The sequence below is a fragment of the Paroedura picta genome, chromosome 14, assembly GCF_049243985.1.
Source record: "Paroedura picta isolate Pp20150507F chromosome 14, Ppicta_v3.0, whole genome shotgun sequence".
In the NCBI taxonomy this organism is placed as follows: domain Eukaryota; kingdom Metazoa; phylum Chordata; class Lepidosauria; order Squamata; family Gekkonidae; genus Paroedura; species Paroedura picta.
The window spans coordinates 35,979,798-35,998,212 of record NC_135382.1 but is presented as its reverse complement, the minus strand read 5'-3'; the positions used below and the strand labels follow the sequence as shown (position 1 = coordinate 35,998,212).

At 50.4% G+C, this 18,415-nt stretch overlaps 1 protein-coding gene across 2 annotated transcripts in view; it reads left to right on the top strand.

Moving 5' to 3' along the window:
* The first annotated feature begins 5,770 nt into the window (after positions 1–5,770).
* Positions 5,771–18,415, top strand: part of TOX3 (TOX high mobility group box family member 3) — a 72,905-nt gene continuing 60,260 nt past the window's right edge. The window contains exon 1 of one of the 2 annotated variants that reach the window (XM_077310136.1): positions 5,771–6,472. In XM_077310136.1, the coding sequence (XP_077166251.1) occupies positions 6,371–6,472 (102 nt within the window). In that variant the 5' untranslated portion in view covers positions 5,771–6,370. The remainder of the gene's footprint in view (positions 6,473–18,415) is intronic. The other variant, XM_077310135.1, reaches the window with a different exon arrangement.

The following is an 18,415-nucleotide window of genomic DNA, read 5'->3' as shown; positions in this document are numbered from 1 at the left end:
CTTTGCTCCCTAGAGTCATAGGTGCATTTTTCTCACTCAGCTGATGAATGTCAGCTGCACAAACCAGGCAGGGTGTTTTCTGGTGGACTCCTGAGTTAGCTCGGTACAAACCTCTTACTTCAATAACTTTTTCGCCTTCTGTGTGCGCTCCAGTACAGTGCAACAGCAAAGACAGGCTGACAATAACCTCTATTTAAGAACAGACAGGAGGCATATTTGAAGCACTGTAGACCTGTAATCTTGACTGCGCCACTGGAACAGCGGCTGTAAACATTAATCAGGGAGAAAATTGTGCAACCGGCAGGAATGTCTTGCTGAGCGGGACCAAAAACCAAAAACAAGCCCTCCCCAGCAACCCTGGATAAAATCAAATAGGTCCTTCAGAGGTAGACAACCAAGGGGGCTCCAAAAAGGAATAGGTGAGATTGGGGAAGAAGGGATCAATCCACATAATAAATGATTAGCAATGCTTTGAATGCCATAACACCAAACTGTTCTGGGCACAGAATGGCAACATTTCAGCACAAGACAATATTATTTTGTCAGTGCACACCAGGGCATTGTGAAGGGGTTCTTACCCAATTGTGGAGTGGAAACGGAAAAGGTGCAGCAGGGGGTGTGAGCATGCATGCTCCAAGAGATGGTTGAGGCAGGAAGATGTCGCCTATTTATAAAAGGTTATAGAAATAGAATCTGTGCTGTTCTGAAGAGAGGAAATTAGGAGGGTGAATCTTGGGGTTACAGAGAACGCCACAGGGAATTGGGAAGATAAATGCTCGAAGGCTGGTTGAAGTTCCTCTGTAAGAAAGCACAACGGGTCATGACCCAAGGGGACCTGGAAGATATAAGGAAGAAAAGAAATATATACAGAACAAGTCCAGGAAAGCAGTCAGAGCGGTAGCTAGTAAACAGCAGGGGATCAAATTGAATGGGATGTAGGAAACGGAACTTCTGAACATATTAATGATTAGGTGAGTGCAACTTTGGTATGAGAATGAAACGATGGGGAGGCAGTCTTCAAGCAAAGGTTGGATACACACTTTTCTTGGATGCTTTAGGATGCTTTGGGCTGATCCTGCGTTGAGCAGGGGGTTGGACTAGATGGCCTCTATGGCCCCTTCCAACTCTATGATTCTATGATTCTAAGGTGATGTTAAGCTGCTTTGAGACTCCTGGTAGAAAAAAGCAGGGTATAAAAAACAATTCTTCTTCTTCTTCTTCTTCTTCTTCTTCTTCTTCTTCTTCTTCTTCTTCTTGAATGTGAGTCCATCATGCCATGCCATACATTTAGTTAGTCTTTCAGTTGCTCCTCATTTCTTCTACTCTTGGTCTTTTCTACACCCCATGAGATAAACTTGCATTCTAGCTGCATCTGAAGAAGTGAACCAGGAAAACTCCTCCTCTGCCACCAAGCTGGTTAGGCTTGGAGTTGCTCCTGGACTCTTGCTCTCTTCTGCCGCTCTGGACTGACCAACACAACTATACATCTTGACCTGTCATCCTGCAGTTGATTTTATCAAACATGGTTTTTAGACCTACTACCTTCCCTTCTGCATTTCCTGCGTTAGTGTTCACAGCCTCCCCACCACTTCCCACCCCCTCATCCATCCAGCCATCAGACTGCCTTATTATTCCGAAGAAAATAACCAAACAAGGCTGCCTGTCTGCAAACAGTCTATATAGAATCATAGAATCATAGAGTTGGAAGGGGCCATTCAGGCCATCTAGTCCAACCACCTGCTCAACGCAGGATCAGCCCAAAGCATCCTAAAGCATCCAAGAAAAGTGTGTATCCTACCTTTGCTTGAAGACTGCCAGTGAGGGGGAGCTCACCACCTCCTTAGGCAGCTTATTCCACTGCTGAACTACTCTGACCGTGAAAATTTTTTTCCTGATATCTGGCCTATATCGTTGTACTTGTAGTTTAAACCCATTACTGCGTGTCCTCTCCTCTGCAGCCAACGGAAACAGCATCCTGCCCTCCTCCAAGTGACAACCTTTCAAATACTTAAAGAGAGCTATCATGTCCCCTCTCAACCTCCTTTTCTCCAGGCTGAACATTCCCAAGTCCCTCAACCTATCTTCATAGGGCTTGGTCCCTTGGCCCCAGATCATCCTCATCGCTCTCCTCTGTACCCTTTCAATTTTATCTACGTCCTTCTTGAAGTGAGGCCTCCAGAACTGCACCCAGTACTCCAGGTGTGGTCTGAACAGTGCCGTATACAATGGGACTATGACATCTTGTGATTTTGATGTGATGCCCCTGTTGATATGGCCACTTTAATCGCTTCTCCACGAGCAATTCTGCCATCAGTGCGCCGTAATGTGCACTAGGGCAGTTTTTCCTTTAGGAGTTTCTTTTTGGCCCGACTGCAGTCCCTCTTAGTGTGTCAGTTGTAATAAAATGAACAAACAGAACTGAACGCCAGAATGAGTAATTCGGCCCCTTCCTTTTGAGGCCTCCAAATCGTCTCCATTGCAGTTCGCTTGACTTTGCCTGGGCAGGCTTTTCTCATGCAAATCCTCTCCTCTGACTCGTAAAGTATTTAATATTTTGCATACCCTCCGTCAGCATCCGTCATAAAGAGGCAGAGTTGCTCCACAAAGGTTTGTGGCTGGCGTATTGTGCGTCTCCTACAAAAGAACAAGCTTTTTTTGTTGTTGTTGTTGTTGCTTTCTTTCAGGTCACAAGGTCAAGCCTGGGTGGATTAATTTTGCAGAGCCCCTTTGTTATAAATAACAAACAAGGCCATTTATTTTCATTTCCTTGTTTCTAATTGCATGCATCTCCTTTGGAGTATGAACTCACTAAACAGGTGGCTGAAATGTTGAAAAGGGGGAAAAGGAGGGGGGAGTTGAAACCATTCCAGAAGAGCTGGAAGGTCCCATTCTAATAAAGCGGCAACGTGAGTTTAATTTTTTTTTTTGCTGGAAAGCAGGGGGGTATACACCTGCCAGGAAGGGGAGTGCCTTTCCTGAGCCATCGATGGATTCTTGCACATAGAGAAGAAAAAGAAAAGGTGCGAATTTTTCATTGCTGAATGCCTCCAGGATTGTGTTGCGGGAAAATAATGCGATTGGATTGGAGTTCCTAGGCTGGGACTAGGTGCATATTTTTAACATGTGTTAAACATTTATCAGATGATATGACAATATGCAGTCATGTCAACCTCCCCCCCCCCTTCCCCAAATGGCCAATGATGGAGATTCATGGAGGAGCGTCTACTAGCCATGGTGACTGAGGGGAACCTCCACCTTCAGAGGCACCAATCCTCTGATTCTCAGAGCCAGGAGGCAATATCGGGGGGAAGGCCTTGGCCTCTCTGCCCTGTTGTTGACTGTCCAGAGCAGGGGTAGTCAAACTGCGGCCCTCCAGATGTCCATGGACTACAATTCCCAGGAGCCCCCTGCCAGCGAATGCTGGCAGGGGGCTCCTGGGAATTGTAGTCCATGGACATCTGGAGGGCCGCAGTTTGACTACGGCTGGTCCAGAGGATCTGGTTGGCCACTGAAGGAGACAGGATGCTGGACTAGTTGGATTAATGGTCTGATCTCGCAGGGCTCTCCTGATGTTCTTATTACTATTAAAAGAAAAGTTTCCAAGAGCAAACACCTCTGGGCTTCTTTGTAGCTCTCAAGTGTGTGTGTGGGGGGAGAATTGCTAAAGCGGTAGGCACTTTTTGCATTCGATGAAAGCCATCACTAAAAACAGCCCTCTCCTTCCAGCCCCAGCAAATGCAGCCTTCTGCGTCGGCATGGTATGATTATAGATATGTGGATCATACCCATCCCCTTTATTGGATCTAGAGGACAACAAACCCATGGCTTGCTGAGTACTGAACCTGTTTTGGCTCAGCAGCACTGGATACTTAAGGACATAAGAGGAGCCCAGCTGGATCAGACCAGAGGTCCTTTTCAGGATGCAGTGGCCAACCAGTTCCTCTGGGCAGCCAACAACAGGCCACGGAGGCCAAGGCCTTCCCCTGATGTTGCCTCCCGGCTCTGGGATTCAGAGGTTTAGTGTCTGGCAGTTCTCCTCAGTCACCACGGCTGGAATTACCCTTCATGTATCTATCTAATCCCCTTTTAATAAGAACACTTCCCCCAACTTTTAGCGCTCATTCCCACAATCAGTTCACCACTCCTGTTCAGTACGGGTTTGAGAGAAGAAGAAGAAAAAAAACCCCAAGTTGGCCGTTGGACACGTCTATTTGTCGTCTGCTCGACCGCGATGGGAAAGACTGTGGGCCTTCCTAAGGTCTCCTCTGGAACCAGAGGAGCTCCTCTGGATCCACTGATATTCTACATCAGTGGTCCCCAATCCCTGAGCCCTCCTGTCCCCTCTCAACCTCCTCTTCTTCAGCCTGAACATCCCCAAGTCCCTCAGTCTTTCCTCCTAGGGCTTGGTCTCCTGGCCCCGGATCCCCGGCGCTCTCCTCTGAACCCTCTCCATTTTGTCCCCATCCTTTTTGAAATGAGGCCTCCCGAACTGCACACAGGACTCCAGGTGGGGTACTAGATTATTATAAAAAGACTATTATTACTATTCTGAGGACCCAAGAGTCACCAGTCAACAGGCAAGGCCTGGAGACCTCCAGCAAATACAGCTCCTCTTCCGACGATAGAGATCCGTTCCCCTGGAAAATAAATAGGGCTGCTTTGAAGGGTCTCTATGGCCTCGTATCCCACCAAGGTCCTTCCCCAAAAGCTGTCCTCTACAGCCCAAATTGGTAGCACGAGCTGGGACTTGCCGGTCCCAATTTTTCCTCCATCCCATTCACCTTCCTTTGTAGGGATGCCAGTCTCCCGGTGGGATCCCCTGGAATGAGAACTCATCTCCAGGAGAAGAGCTCAGTCCCCCTGGGGGGAAAATGGCTACCATGGAGGGTGACTTCCATATGAGGGTGACTTCCACCAAAAGAGTCTCCAGGCATTTCCCAACCCGAAGTTGGCAACCCAACTTTCCGGAGGATGCGGGATGGGGGGCAGCGGAGTCTTCCCGTCTCTATTTTTTCTCCACAACCACCTCATAGATTAGCAACAAGGAAGCAACTCTGGCCAAATCCTCCAGGGGGCAGTATGGAGAGCCGAATTCCCTTCTGGTCCCTAATGAAAACTTTAGCGTCTATTGCCGACAGTGTCGCCCAACAGTTAGATCGTTGGGCTGGGCTCTGGAAGACGCGGGTTCGAATCCCCGCTGCGCCACTCTGGGCAGCACAAGCTCCCTCCCAGGGTGGTGCTGCCAAAGCGGGACCAGGGGGGAGATGCTCTCTGGGTCCTCCTCGGGGCAAATAAATCAAGGATAACCACATAAGCACCCCGGGGTTTTTTCACCTGCCTCTCTGTCCACGCGCGCCCTTCGAGCGTCTGAACACGCCTGTAACCCCCCCCCCCCCGACATGCCCGGATTGCAGGGGGCATCCCCGAGGGGGGCACGGGTCGAGAGAACGCAAGCAGGTGGGGAAACGACCCGACCCCCAGAACCCTCTCCCCCCCTCCCCCAACGCCATCCTGGAGGGTGCAATCCTCCGCATCCCAGCCAGCCGTCCCGCCGCCATAGGATCGCCTTGCGCGCGCGCAGGAGGGGAGGGGAGGGGAGGGGACGGCTGAGGCGCTCCTCCTCCGTCCGGGCTCCTGCGAGGGGAGCCGAGGGGGGGGGGCGCGGCTTGCCGACCCTCGCGGGCGCCTGCGGGAGCGGGAGGCGCGGACGGGGCGGGCGGAGGAGGGAGGGAGGGAGAGAGTCCCCCGCGCCTGCCGCCGAGCGCGCGCCCGACGCCCCCCCTCTTTCCCCGGGGCGGGGGGAGAGCCGCCTGCGCGTGGCTTCTTTGTGTGGCGCGGCTGGGGCTGGCAGGCAGGCAGGCAGGAGCAGGAGCAGGACGCCGGGCAAGGAGGAGGCGCCCCCCACGCCCCCCACTCGCCCTCTCCCCCTCTCCGCGCCCGCGCAGGACCCTCCTCCTCCTCCTCCTCCCTCTCCGCCCCCACCCCCTCCACCTGCCTCCCGCCCTCCCTCCCTCCCTCCCTGCCTGCTGCTCACCTGTCGCTCCCCCCCCCACCGCCCGGCTCTCTCATCCCCTCCCTCCCTCCCTCCCCCCGTCCAGGAAGGCCGGCTGCTCCGTCGCGCTCCACTTTGCGCAGCGCAAGAACTTGGCTCGACGCGGCGCCCTCTCCGGAGCAACTTGGGGAAAGGTGGATCTACTGGGGGTGGCGGGTGGGTGGGCGAGAAGAGCGCGCCCCTCTCCGGGCTTGGAGCGGACCCCCCTCCCTCCCCCCTCCTTCCCTTCCCCCCTCCCTCTTGGGGACCCCCCCTCTCCCCCGGCCCTCCGCAGGCACCCCCGGCGCCCCTTCCCCGACGAGGCGCCCCGCTTTCGCCATGGATGTACGGTTTTATCCCGCGGCGTCTGGAAGCGCTTTGCCCGGCGAGCCGTCCAGCCTGGATTTTGCCCAGTGTTTGGGGTACTACGGCTACAATAAGGTGACTTGATCGCTCCTGCCCAGGGTTGGGTTTGGGGGTGGGGGTGGGACTGGGGGGGGGGATTAGGTCCAGGTTTTGGGGGGATGTGCTGCAAAAGGGGGCGGGGGGCTCGGGCCCGGCAGCAGCTCCAAACTTTGTTGTTCGGCGGGTCTGCGTGTTTGTTTGTGTTTTTTGTGTTCACTTTCACCAACCTCCTCTCCCTTTTCCTTTTGAGCCCCCTCCGATCTCTTTCTCCCCGGCAGGCACAAAGCCCTCTCTGATCCCTTGCCCCCCTTCGGAGGTGGGGGGAGTGGGCGGGAGAGAATCACCTTTTAATTCTGTGCTCAGGGTGGTTTTGAAACAAGAGCATGATTCGCACACAGAGCTTATGAGAAAAGGGGGAGAAAAGATGTTTGTGCATGAAATATTTACTTGCTGAAGATAGTGTTTCATTGGTCCGGGGCAAATGAACTGAGAAAAGGGAAAGTCTGTTTTGTTTCTGGGCAAAATGGGTTTGTGCAAGTTCTCCCCCCCCCCCACCCCCCCTTTTTTTGTAAAAATGCAGCTTTCTTTCTTTCTTGGAAGCTTGGAACAATGGACAGTTTTGCTGAGCCCGGGAGAAGCAAATTGGGATTGTAGCTGGCTGGCAGCAGCTGCTGGTCTCTTTCTCTCTCCCTCCCTCCTTCCCTCCCTCCCTCCCTTTGGCTTTTTGTTTGGTTGAGTCAGGCTCAAAACTGGCTCTTTGGTGTTAAGATGCTGTTGAAATGAATGCTTGCCAGAGAGTCTTTGCTGACCCCCTTTCCCCTCTCTGCTCTTTTTCACTTTCCACCTAACTAGTGAATGCCCTGGGTTGCAACTGAGCTGGCTTACATGGAAGTTTTATGGCCATGCGCATGGTATTTACATCTCCTGCTGTGTGCTAAGGAGGGTAGCTCTGCAGGCAGCTCTGAACTGGCATGGCTTAAGAGAGTGTGTGTGTGTGTGTGTGCATGGGCGTGTGTGTAAACGCATGACTCTGACCATCCTCAAAGTAGCAAACCAATTTGGTCGGCCTCGCCTGCCTGTGGGTAGAAGTTTGCGGGCTGCTATGCTCTGTGCCTGACTTACATCTTTTTTGTGCGGAATGCATTCGAGACGACAGAGCCGAGGCAATGGCCAGAAGGAAGAGGGCATTCCGTGTGGCTAGGTGCATTTGTGAAAAATATGTTTCCCTTTCTGCCAGAGCGAGGCTTGTTTTCGCCAGCAGCCAGCGGAGAACAGGGAAATGCAAAAAAAAAAAAAAAAAAAGAGAGGGGAAAAAACACACACAAAAAAACCAGCACAGTGACACCATGAGTCATGCTATTCAGAATGGGACTTCACTGTTTGCACTGTGCTGTGTCAATAGCAGGCGAAGTTAATAGCAAAGAGTCTTCATCTCTGCGTATAAAGATCCCTTTCACAGCCAGTCCCCCCCCCTAAGTCCCCCCCTCCCAAGCTCATACTGTGTTTGCCCACCTCTGGGGCCTCTGGAAAGATACTGCCTGAGATTCTGAGAAAGAAAAGATGCTATGCAAACTGTTCGCTATTGGGGGTGGGGGAGCCATACATTTGTTTTCGCAAATGCCGGTCTCTCGATACAAGTTAGAGAGCTTGGAACCTTCTTCTCAAGAAGGAGTCTGTGGGTATGCCAGGGGGTGGAGCGGCCCATTTCCAAAACAGCCATCGGAGCACGATGCCAGAAGTTTGTTGTGGGGGGAAATGGCTGTACACAAAAGATGTTCTGGAGACGAACACGGTTCGAAGATGGCTGAGGTTTCGGATGGTCCCGGGGCGTACCTGGCGTGGCTGAAAACTGCTTGGATGTTTGTCTTCTTCTGGCCAGCCAGAACGGACAGGTCTCTTTTCGACGGGTGACACTAAACCGGACCTGGAGATACCCTACATCTGCTTGTGCACGCTCTTGGGAAATGCAGCCTTGGGATGAGCATGCTGCTGTGTTGATAGTGTTTTTTTGGGGGGGGGGAAGCAGAAGGAGTGAGACAAATTTAGGGCCTGGAGAATCGCCCTTGAGATGGGAGCCTTTTAAAAAGTTCTGCAAACTTTTGCTAACTTGGCATGTTCCTCCGGCGGTGGAACCCAATGTGAAAAAAAAGGTTGCTGTCGTTTTAAGAGTGAGCCCACTGCAGTTTGCCTTCATATAGAAAACTCTGATGTTGTGCAGTATGTGCCACATGCCTTTTGGTGTGGGCGCTTAAGAGCGCTGGACTGGAAGGCTCCCTTTGCTTTGCTGTGGAACGCCAGTGGGTCCAGGTTTGCACAGGTAGAGTGTAGGATGTTCTGGATGCATTCCACCTTCATCTTTGTGGTGGCGAGGAAGAAAACCAAGAGTTGATCTGCCAGCGCGCAATGCTTTTCTTGAGTTCGAGTGCCATTTTGGACCTGCGGCAGGAATCAGGTGCCTTGAGTTTCGACCCAAAGCACGGCTGGAAACGAGAATTGATGACAAGAGGAAGATACGCTAGAAAATGAGTTTTAAGGCTCTGGAGGTTGTAGCTGTGATCTTGCTGTCCTGTGCTGATTGCAGGGTGATCAAGTAAGTTGTAAGATGCCGGTGGTCCCAAGCACCAGATTGTCTATCGGTCGCCATAGCGTTGTTAAGCACAATCTTGCATAGTTGGGGTTGGATCATGGTTTCCGATGAAAACGTGGTGTGCACAGTATAGGCCGATGACTTGCAAGCTGGTGTCCTTGTAGAGGAAATCCGTTTCTGCATGAGGCCGGATCAGGAGGTTCTCTCCAAATATACCATCCCTGTGTTTTAGGCCTTGAGGGTATTCTCAAAACCGTCTAGGGCTACCTTGGAATGAACGGGATGTCTTGAGAGCCTGTGAGCTGAGAAGACAGAATCAGCCGTCGAGCGTCCGAACACCTTAAGCGATGGGGTGAGCATTTGTGACGTGAGCATTGTACAGTTCGGTGGCTGTAACTTGCAAATGTGGTGTTCCTTGAGGACGCCAAACTGGCCGCAGCCTTTGGGATCGCCTCGAGGAGTTCACAGGTCAATCAGACTAGCATGGAAACCAGGTTCAGTCCAAGGAGATACATGTGTCCCAAAGTATATTGCTCTCAATGACCGCAAATAAATTTTGTTGTGCCCCAAACTAGCAGTTCCAGAATGTTCACTTCTTCCTTTTCTGAATGAGAATCCCGTAAGACAAAAAACACAACACAACTATGCGCCGTCCAGCATCCAAGTGGGAGCTCTCTTGCACAGGTCTCTGTCGATTCATGCGCTGCCAAGCAGAGGACTGTGGGGAGGGAGAGGTTGACTTGCCCCCCACCCCCAGGGCCTGTTCTCCTCTCCGCCCCCCACTGGTCATCTGTGTGGTCAGGTGTTCAGTTGGAGGAGGGAGGGATGGTTATGCACAGGGCAGACATCCATGCTCTGCTGAGTCATGGTATCGCGGGCCATGTTGCCGTCCTCTTTGGCACACGGCACATCTTTGTTGCTGCGATGGATTGGACCGATACGGGGAAAAGGCTCTCTCGGTGTTGTGTGCATGTGGCATTACGAGGGGAATGATTACATGCCGGAGCATGGTGCTTCCAGAAACAGATCCGTTTCAGAGAAGGGGAAAGGGAACCGAGATGGTGTTTCCCAAGACGAACGCAGCTGCGGGATCCCGAACACTCCAGTTGAGTAAATAGGTGGGGGAGATAAAAGAAGGTGCAGATGGCCAATGGGTTGGAACGGACCACTTTCAGTGGGAAGCTGGGTTATCTTGTTCCGCCGGCCGCTGTGCCGCTTTCCCCCCAAGTCTGCTTGAATCAGGAAGAGATGTTTCATTTCTCCTGCTTTTCCTGCTGGTGCATTTCCACTATTGTTTGAAAGGGGGAGCAACAGTTGTTGCTTCTGTACAGTGTTAACTCTTGGGTGACCTTTGTTGTGCATTGCGATCTGGCCTACCCACACAGGTCATCTCAGCGGAGTGGCCTTCACAGTAGGCTTACCAACCTCCAGGTGGTGGCCTGGAGATCTCCCGGAATTACTCCTGATTTCCAGACTACGGAAAGCCAGTTTTGCTTCTCTGGAAGATGGACTCTTATGGCATTCCAGAAGAAGAAGTTGGTTCTTATACCCCACTTTTTACTACCCAAATGCATCTCAAAGCAGCTTCCAATTGCCTCTCTTTACTCTCCCCACAACAAACACCCTGTGGGGGAGGTGAGGCTGAGGGAGCCCTGATATTTCTGAAGAAGAAGAGTTGGTTCTTATATGCTGCTTTTCTCTACCCGGAGGAGGCTCAAAGCGGCTTACAGTCGCCTTTCCTCTCCCCACAACAGACACCCTGTGAGGGAGGGGAGGCTGAGAGAGCTCCTGACAGGACTGCTTGGAATCAAGCCTGGCTCTCCAGATTAGAAGCTGCTGCTCTCAACCACTACACCAACCACTATACTATGCTGGCTGCCCCTGCTGGAGTCACTCCATGCCCCAAGCCCTGCCCTCCCCAGGTTTCAATCCAAATTTCCAGCCATTTCCCAACACCAAAATGGCAGCGTTGATGACCAAGCAGGGCGGAGCCAAAAATCAGGCTGTGAGGTCAGAGTGGGCCTCTCAGGAGGAGAAGCAGCAGAGATTTTGTGCTTTGAAATGTCACCATTTCCCTCTTTGCCTGGGCACAGTCAGGTGCTCTCCGAGCACCTTTCTCCCAGGTGAGCAACAACAGGCATTTTGAAGAGGGTGCGCACTCACACGGGTAGCAGCAAAATGCATGCACGGGCTTTTTGATAGCGCAAACGAGCATTGCATTCAGGAAGTTGGCGCTCCACTTTTCAGAACGGTTTTTGCCATCTGGCACGACTTCCCTGGAGTGTGATTTGGCCATATTGGATCCGGTCCTTCCTTTCGGTTTGTTTGGACAGCCCCACCTTCACCAAACAGCGTGCCAGGTTGTCTATCCTGATGAACTCACACTTCACATTTTAAGATAGAAGTGATGAGGGGTGGGGGAATAATGAGGGGAGCATATGCCTGAGGGATTAAAATGTGGAATTCGCTGCCAGACGATGTAGTGATGGCCACTGAAATAACAGCTTTAAAATGAGATCAGATAGTTTCATGGAGGATAAATCTATCATGGTGACTGAAGGGAATCTCCACATTCAATGGCACTAAGCCACCACTGAGTTATGAAGACCCCCGAGGATTTTCAAGGGGATAGATATGCAGAGGTAGTTTGCCATGGCCTTCCTTCACCGAGTTTGCCATTGCCTACCTCTCAGACCCAGGAGGCAACATCAAGGGAAGGTCTCTGCCTCTCTGCCTTGTTGTGCCTTTAGAGGAACTGGTTATCCATTGTGTGAGATGGGATGCTGGACTAGATGGACCATTACTCTGTTCCAACAGGGCTCTTTTTATGTTCTTAGGAAGGCCTTGGCTTCAACGTCCCACTGTGTGAGACATTATCTGGATTAGATGGGCCACTGGTCTGATCCATCAGGGCTCTTCTGATCCAAGAGGTCCTCTGTGTCCTGTTTCTGGCCCTCTGGAGGAACTGGCTGACTACTGTGTGAGGCAGGATGCTGGACTAGATGGACCATTGGGCTGATCCATCAGGGCTCTTCTTGTGTCTTGTTGGCCCTCTGGAGGAACTGGTTGGCTACTATATAAGATGGGATGCTGGACTAGATGGACCATTGGTCTAATCTAGCAGGGCTCTGCTTATGTTCTTATTCTCTTCCATTACACGTTCACAGATATGTTCACAAATGTGCATTCAGTTCAGTTGCAGAGGAACTGTCATTTGTAAAGCTGCAGCAGTAAGAAAGCATCGCTTAGGCTGCCCAGCACAAACGGGTTTCACAATTGTACACAGATAAAGGATTGGGCCCTGTGGGCCTTCCAGGGTATGGTTCAGTAGGATCCTATTATGCAATTCCTGTACCACTGAGTATGTCATGCTAATACTCACTCTCTCCTCCTGTTTTCCTCCCCCTTGGTCCCAGGATTCTGACATCCCAGTGCCTTAGTTATTAAATATCCCATTTTGTTGATTATACTGGCTCACTATGTATAATCCGCCTTCGTTCCGCGTGACAAAGATGGACTGTAAGATATACAAACCATGGGGTGCCTTGATGGCCCTGGAAGGATTTCCCAAATATATAGTCATGCCGTCCCCCCTTCCCCTCCCAAAATGGCCAATGGTGGGCCTGGAGGGGGTGGGGAGGGGGAGGGGTCCCGGGTGGGCACATGCTCAGCTTTGCTTCACAACCATTTTCTGCATGATTATAGCACTTCCAGGGTTTTTCGATGCCTGAAGAATGTTTCAGGGGCTTCTCAGTGGTAATAGAGTTGAGAAAGGCTGGTATAAGCGGTCAAGAGTCAGTGCTTAGTATTTCAGAAGCAAGTAAGAATGCAGACCCGTCAATCTTTAGACCCAGGATTGAGGAAGGGTTGTGGCTTAGTGGATGGGTGTCTGTTTTGCATGCAAAAGGTTCAAGGTTCAATCCCTGGCGTTTCCACTTGAATGTACTAAGCCTGGGGTGATGTGAAAGACCTCTGTGTGAAACCCTAGAGAGCCACTGACAGTCTGAGTTGACGATACTAACCTTGATGAATTGATTGTCTGATTCTGTATAAGGCAGCTTGATGGCTTCATGACAAGTATCTCTAGCTCAGATTTCATTCTGTCCTGGATGGTGTGATCTGGGAAGCCTGGTAGATGGTTTCAGGAGGACTTCAGGGATACTGGTGGAAAGGGCTGTCAAGTCACAGCTAAGCTAGGACAACTTCGTAGAATTTTCAGGGCAAGAAACATACAGAGGTGACTTTTCTGTTGCCTGGCTCCACATCCCTACCCTGAGCTTCCTGAGATCTCCCATCCAAATGCCCTGAGATCTTCCGTCCAAATTCTAGCCATGGTCAACCCTACTTAGCTCCCAAGATCTGACATCCCCTCCCACTATATCCCCCAAAGGACATTAAGGCCTAGTGACCAGAACCTACTTTGTATCTCTGGCCCCAAAATGGCCTCAATCAAGGCCAGGGCCTTTTCAGCCCTGGCCCCGACCTTGTGGCACACTCTTCAAAAAGGAGATCAGAGTCCTGCAGGACCTCGGACAGTTCCGTGGGGCTTGTGAAATGGAGTCGTTCTGCAGGGTTTATGGCTGAGACCTGACATCTCAATTCACCAGACTCTCTGCACCTGCCAAACAATGTCCACCAGTGAGATGCTATGGAGACACCCCTCCCCCTCGGATCTCAATCCATACAATAGACCAGGCTGTCCTAGAATTTTGATGCTGTGATTTTATTTGTATTGTGATTTGCCCCTGCATCTGCTGAGATAGGGTGGAATAACTGCCCCGAAATAATAATAATCAATACAAATAAAATGAGATCGAGCTAGATTCAGGTGAGCCACCGGGTTGGTCCGAAGCAGCAGAACAAACTTAGAGTCCAGGGGCGCCTTTAAGACCAACAAAGTTTTATTCAAGGCGTGAGCTTTCATGTGCAGGCACACTTCCTCGGTCAGTGGAACAGGGATGCATTCTGTGGTGCACTCAGCATCCGCAGGGCTCCCTGTGAGGTCAAACAGGCCCGGCTATCCCATTGCTGGAATAAGTGAGGTTGTAGCACCAGCGTTCCTCTGCAGCCTGACGGGCTCAGGATCAGCCGCTATTCTTGGTAGAGCTAATTCACCCCCGGGGAAAATGTCACAAATACTTACAATGCAAACAAGCCACTGGGGACCCTGGCCGACCGCTGTGCATTTGGTAACTAGGTGTTGGTTACTAGGCATCGCTAATGCCTCTGAGCAGCAGAAGCATCAGCTGCTGGTGGTTGACTTTGTTAAATCAATGGGAAGCAATATGGATGCATGGAGTGAGAGAGAGAGAGAGACAGAGACAGAGACACACAGAAAGACTGAGACACACAGAGAGAGACAGAGAAGAGACAGAGAGAGAGACAAAGAGAGAGAGAGAGACAGAGAGAGAGGGACAGACACATACACAGAGAGAGAGACAGAGAGAGAGACAGAGAGACAGAGAGAGACAGAAAGAGAGCAACACAGAGAGAGACAGAGAGAGAGGTGCCAGTGTTGTATGCCTGGTACAGTGTGAGCTTCTAAAGGTGAGCTAAAAGGGAGAAGATTAGAGAGAGGCTGTGGCTCAGTGGCAGACCATGTGTTCAGTATGCAGAAGGACCCAGGTTCAATCCCCGGCATCTCCACTAAAAAGGACCAGGCAATAGGTAATGTTCCGCTACTGAGACCCAGAGAGCTACTGCTAGCTTCAATAGCAATGCTGACTAAGGTGGACCAAGGGACTGATTCAGGAGAAGGCAACTACATGCAAGGGTTCCATGGCTCAGTGGTAGAGCCTCTGCTTGGCGTGCAGAACGTCCCCGGTTCAATCCCCAGAAATTCCAGTGAAAAAGGACCAGGAAGGACCCTGGAGATCTGATGCTGGTTTGAGTAGACAATACTACCCTTGAGGGAGTATTGGGGACTGATGCAGTTTAAGGCAACTTTACGTGTACATATGTAGAGACTGAATCATAGAATCATAGAATCATAGAGTTGGAAGGGGCCATTCAGGCCATCTAGTCCAACCCCCTGCTTTACGCAGGATCAGCCCTAAGCATCCTAAAGCATCCAAGAAAAGTATGTATCCAACCTTTGCTTGAAGACTGCCAGTGAGGGGGAGCTCACCACCTCCTTAGGCAGCCTATCAGGCCCCACCACTGGGCCCCACCACTGGGCAAATAACTGTTCTGAACTGGTAGAGATTGCTAAGGCTCATTGTAGCTCTTGGGTTGCTTCTCCTCCTGCCCTCAGTCTGGGCCTTTGCAATGTGATTACATTGGCCAAAGCGAAAACCACAAAGTTTTGGAGCAAGCACCCAAGAGGGTTTACACACAACATGGACGTCAACCAAACAATCCCTGTTTACAAAAACTTCTGTGTGTCAATTTTATGCTGCTTGTTTTGACAAGAGGGCTAATTTGATGATGCCAGCAGAGGATTCAAAGCGTGGGAGATAGTGAGGTGCTCTTTGGAGAACACGGGGCTTCCCTTTATAGCCTGTTGCTTTTGATAAAGTTATTTTTTACAAACAATGACGTAGGGATTTTTCCCCCATTTGAAAATGAGAGAGCTTTTTCCTAGATATATTATTTTGAAACAAACATCAATTGTGTTTTAATGAACTTTGTTATCATTCTTGACCTACCAAAATGGTGGGGCTCATGAAGCCAATACAACTGGATTTTCTCTCTCTTTTGGCTTGCTAACTAGTGGTGTGATCCCTAATGGTTGCACCATTTAAGAGCATTGAAGATGGAAGGCCATCAAGGAAGAACAGGGTTAAGGAATGGCCAACCATCTCTGCTCATCTTTTGACTTGTATGTTTTATGGTGGGGTGACCGTGCGTCAGTTCTGACTTGACAGCATGTTCTTCTCCTTTTTCTTACTCTTTTTAGGATCGCATAGTCCATTCTTTTTAAATGAATGCTCTGAGAAATATACCTTCCAGGTTGAGATTTGTTGGCCACTGTGTGGGACAAAAGGCTGGATTAGATGGACTTTCCCAGCAGGGCACTTCTTATGTTCTTAGGAAGGCCTTGGCCACTGTGCCTTGCTGGTGGCCCTCCAGAAGAACTGGTTGGTCACTGTGTGGGACAGGATGGCAGTCTAGATGGACCACTGGTATTATCTTGCAGGGCTCTTCTCATATTCTTATGAAGGCCTTGGCCTCTATGCCCTATTGTTGGCCCTCCAGAAGAACGGGTCGGCCACTGTGTGGGATAGTATGATAATCTAGATGGACCACTGGTCTGATCCAGCAGGGCTCTTCTTATGTTCTTAGGAAGGCCTTGGCCTCAAACCCTATTGTTGGCCTTCTAGAGGAACTGGTCGGGCCCTGGACAGACAGGATGCTGGACTAGATGTGCGATTGGTCTGGCCCAGCAGGGCTCTTCTTATATATAGAATAGTATACATCAGTCATTCTCAACCAGAGTTACTAGTATCTCCATAGGGTCCACCTTCCAAAGTGGCAATTTTCTCCAGATGAACTGATCTCTGCAAACTGCAGATTGGTTGCAATAGTAGGAAATCTCCAGCTACCACCAGGAGGAAGGCAACCTTAGCCTAACCTACCTCATAGGACTGTTGTGATGATGAAAGGGAAGGGAGACACACGTGTAGGGATGCTAGTCCCCAGATGAGTTTTGGGGATCCCCTGAAATTACAGGTCATCTCCAGGTGAGAGAGAAAATGGCTGTTTTGGAAGGTGGACCCCATAGGATTTTACTCCACCGAGGTCCCTCCAAATCCCACCCCCACCTGGCTCCACCCCCAACATCTCCAGGTATTCCCCATCCCAGAGCTGGCGACCCTACAAGATGTCTGATGCTGTCCAGAAGAAGGCTGGGGGTAAAAAACAGTGACAAACAGAGTAGCCCAGATTGAGGGTAGGACTGTGGAATCATTCTACATGTTAGGCCAAACTGGGATTGCCGTGGAAATCTTATTTCTAGTTCTTGTGCCAGAGAGTAAAATTCACTTGGGCCCTCACTGCAAAGGGACGCTAATACCTCCCCACCATGTAGGCATAGATTTAATTTTCCAAATGATACAGAAAGCTGGAACCACAGAACATTTCTGTCTGTTTGGCCTCTCATTTTAACGGCCTTTCTGGGAAGGGGGGGGGGGACTGCGACCACATGAAAATGTTGCAAAAATAAAGACCGCTCCTTTGAAAGATGCCAGCTGCTCTGCATACCGCTTCTGTCTTGAGCCCTTTTATGGTTCTGCTGACGGAGAAGTAATTTGGGGCACTGCCTTGCAGTTCAGTAGCTTTTTAAATAAACCTTTCTCTTCCCTCCCTGGTGCCTTTGCTGAAAATATCCAGCAAGCTGCCAGTCGCCAAAGGCTGTGGAAGACGCTCTCCTTTCTTAGGCTTCTATGAAGAAAAGGTGGTGGGGGGGAGGGAGAGAGAAAAAAATCCCAAAACACAGGATTTTTTGCTGAATGACATGTCTTTATCCCTAAAACTGGAGAGTCCATTTTAGGCAAAATAAATAAAAATAGGCACATAAACATAAAAAATAGCCCCCCCCATCTCCTCGTCCCATCATGCATTGCCTGCAATGCCCCATGTGCAAATAAAACTAAATAAAAATATGCCTCCCCCTATTCAAGACAGTCCCGACACCCAAGTGAAGACCTACTGGGCCAACTTACCCCAGCCACAGGGGATGAAACAGGAGGGACTGCTGACTCTGTGTGGCCGCCATCTTGGAATTCCCCCATGCCACGATACATCTGAGCGGCTCTTGAGGTACACTGCTGTATCCTGGTACACTGGTTGGAAAACCATGGGTTAGATGCTCCAATGGTGTGCCTTGGCTTAAGGTAGCTCCTGATTTTAAGACTGTACATTTTTTTCCCCAGTTTGTCACGTCACAGCAGACTTATGGTGACCTCTTGTAGGGTTTTCAAGGTGAGACATTCAGAGGTGGTTTGCCATTGCCTGCCTCTGCGTAGCAACCTTTGGCTTCCCTGGTGGTCTTCCGTCCAAGTACTAACCAGGGATGACACTGCCTTAGGTTGTGAGATTGGATGAGACCAGGCTAGCCTAAGCTACTGCCTTTCACCTAAGCCATATCACATTGGGTTATTTTGGAGACCTTATAAGTTCTCTCTCTCTGTCTCTGTCTCTCTCTGTCTCCCTCTCTCTCTGTCTCTCTCTGTCTCCCTCTTTCTCTGTCTCTCTCTGTCTCTCTCTCTCTCTGTATGGGTGTCTAAAAGGAGGTTCATATCCTTTCAATACCTCGTTATGTGTTTCTACTTACAGCACACACAATATTCTTGTCTACCCTCTTTTTGCCCACGGGGCCCCTCTTCTGGATTTCATGCCAGAGTGGTGGCTGCTGTTGATCTCATGCATTTGATAATTTTGATTGACTGCCC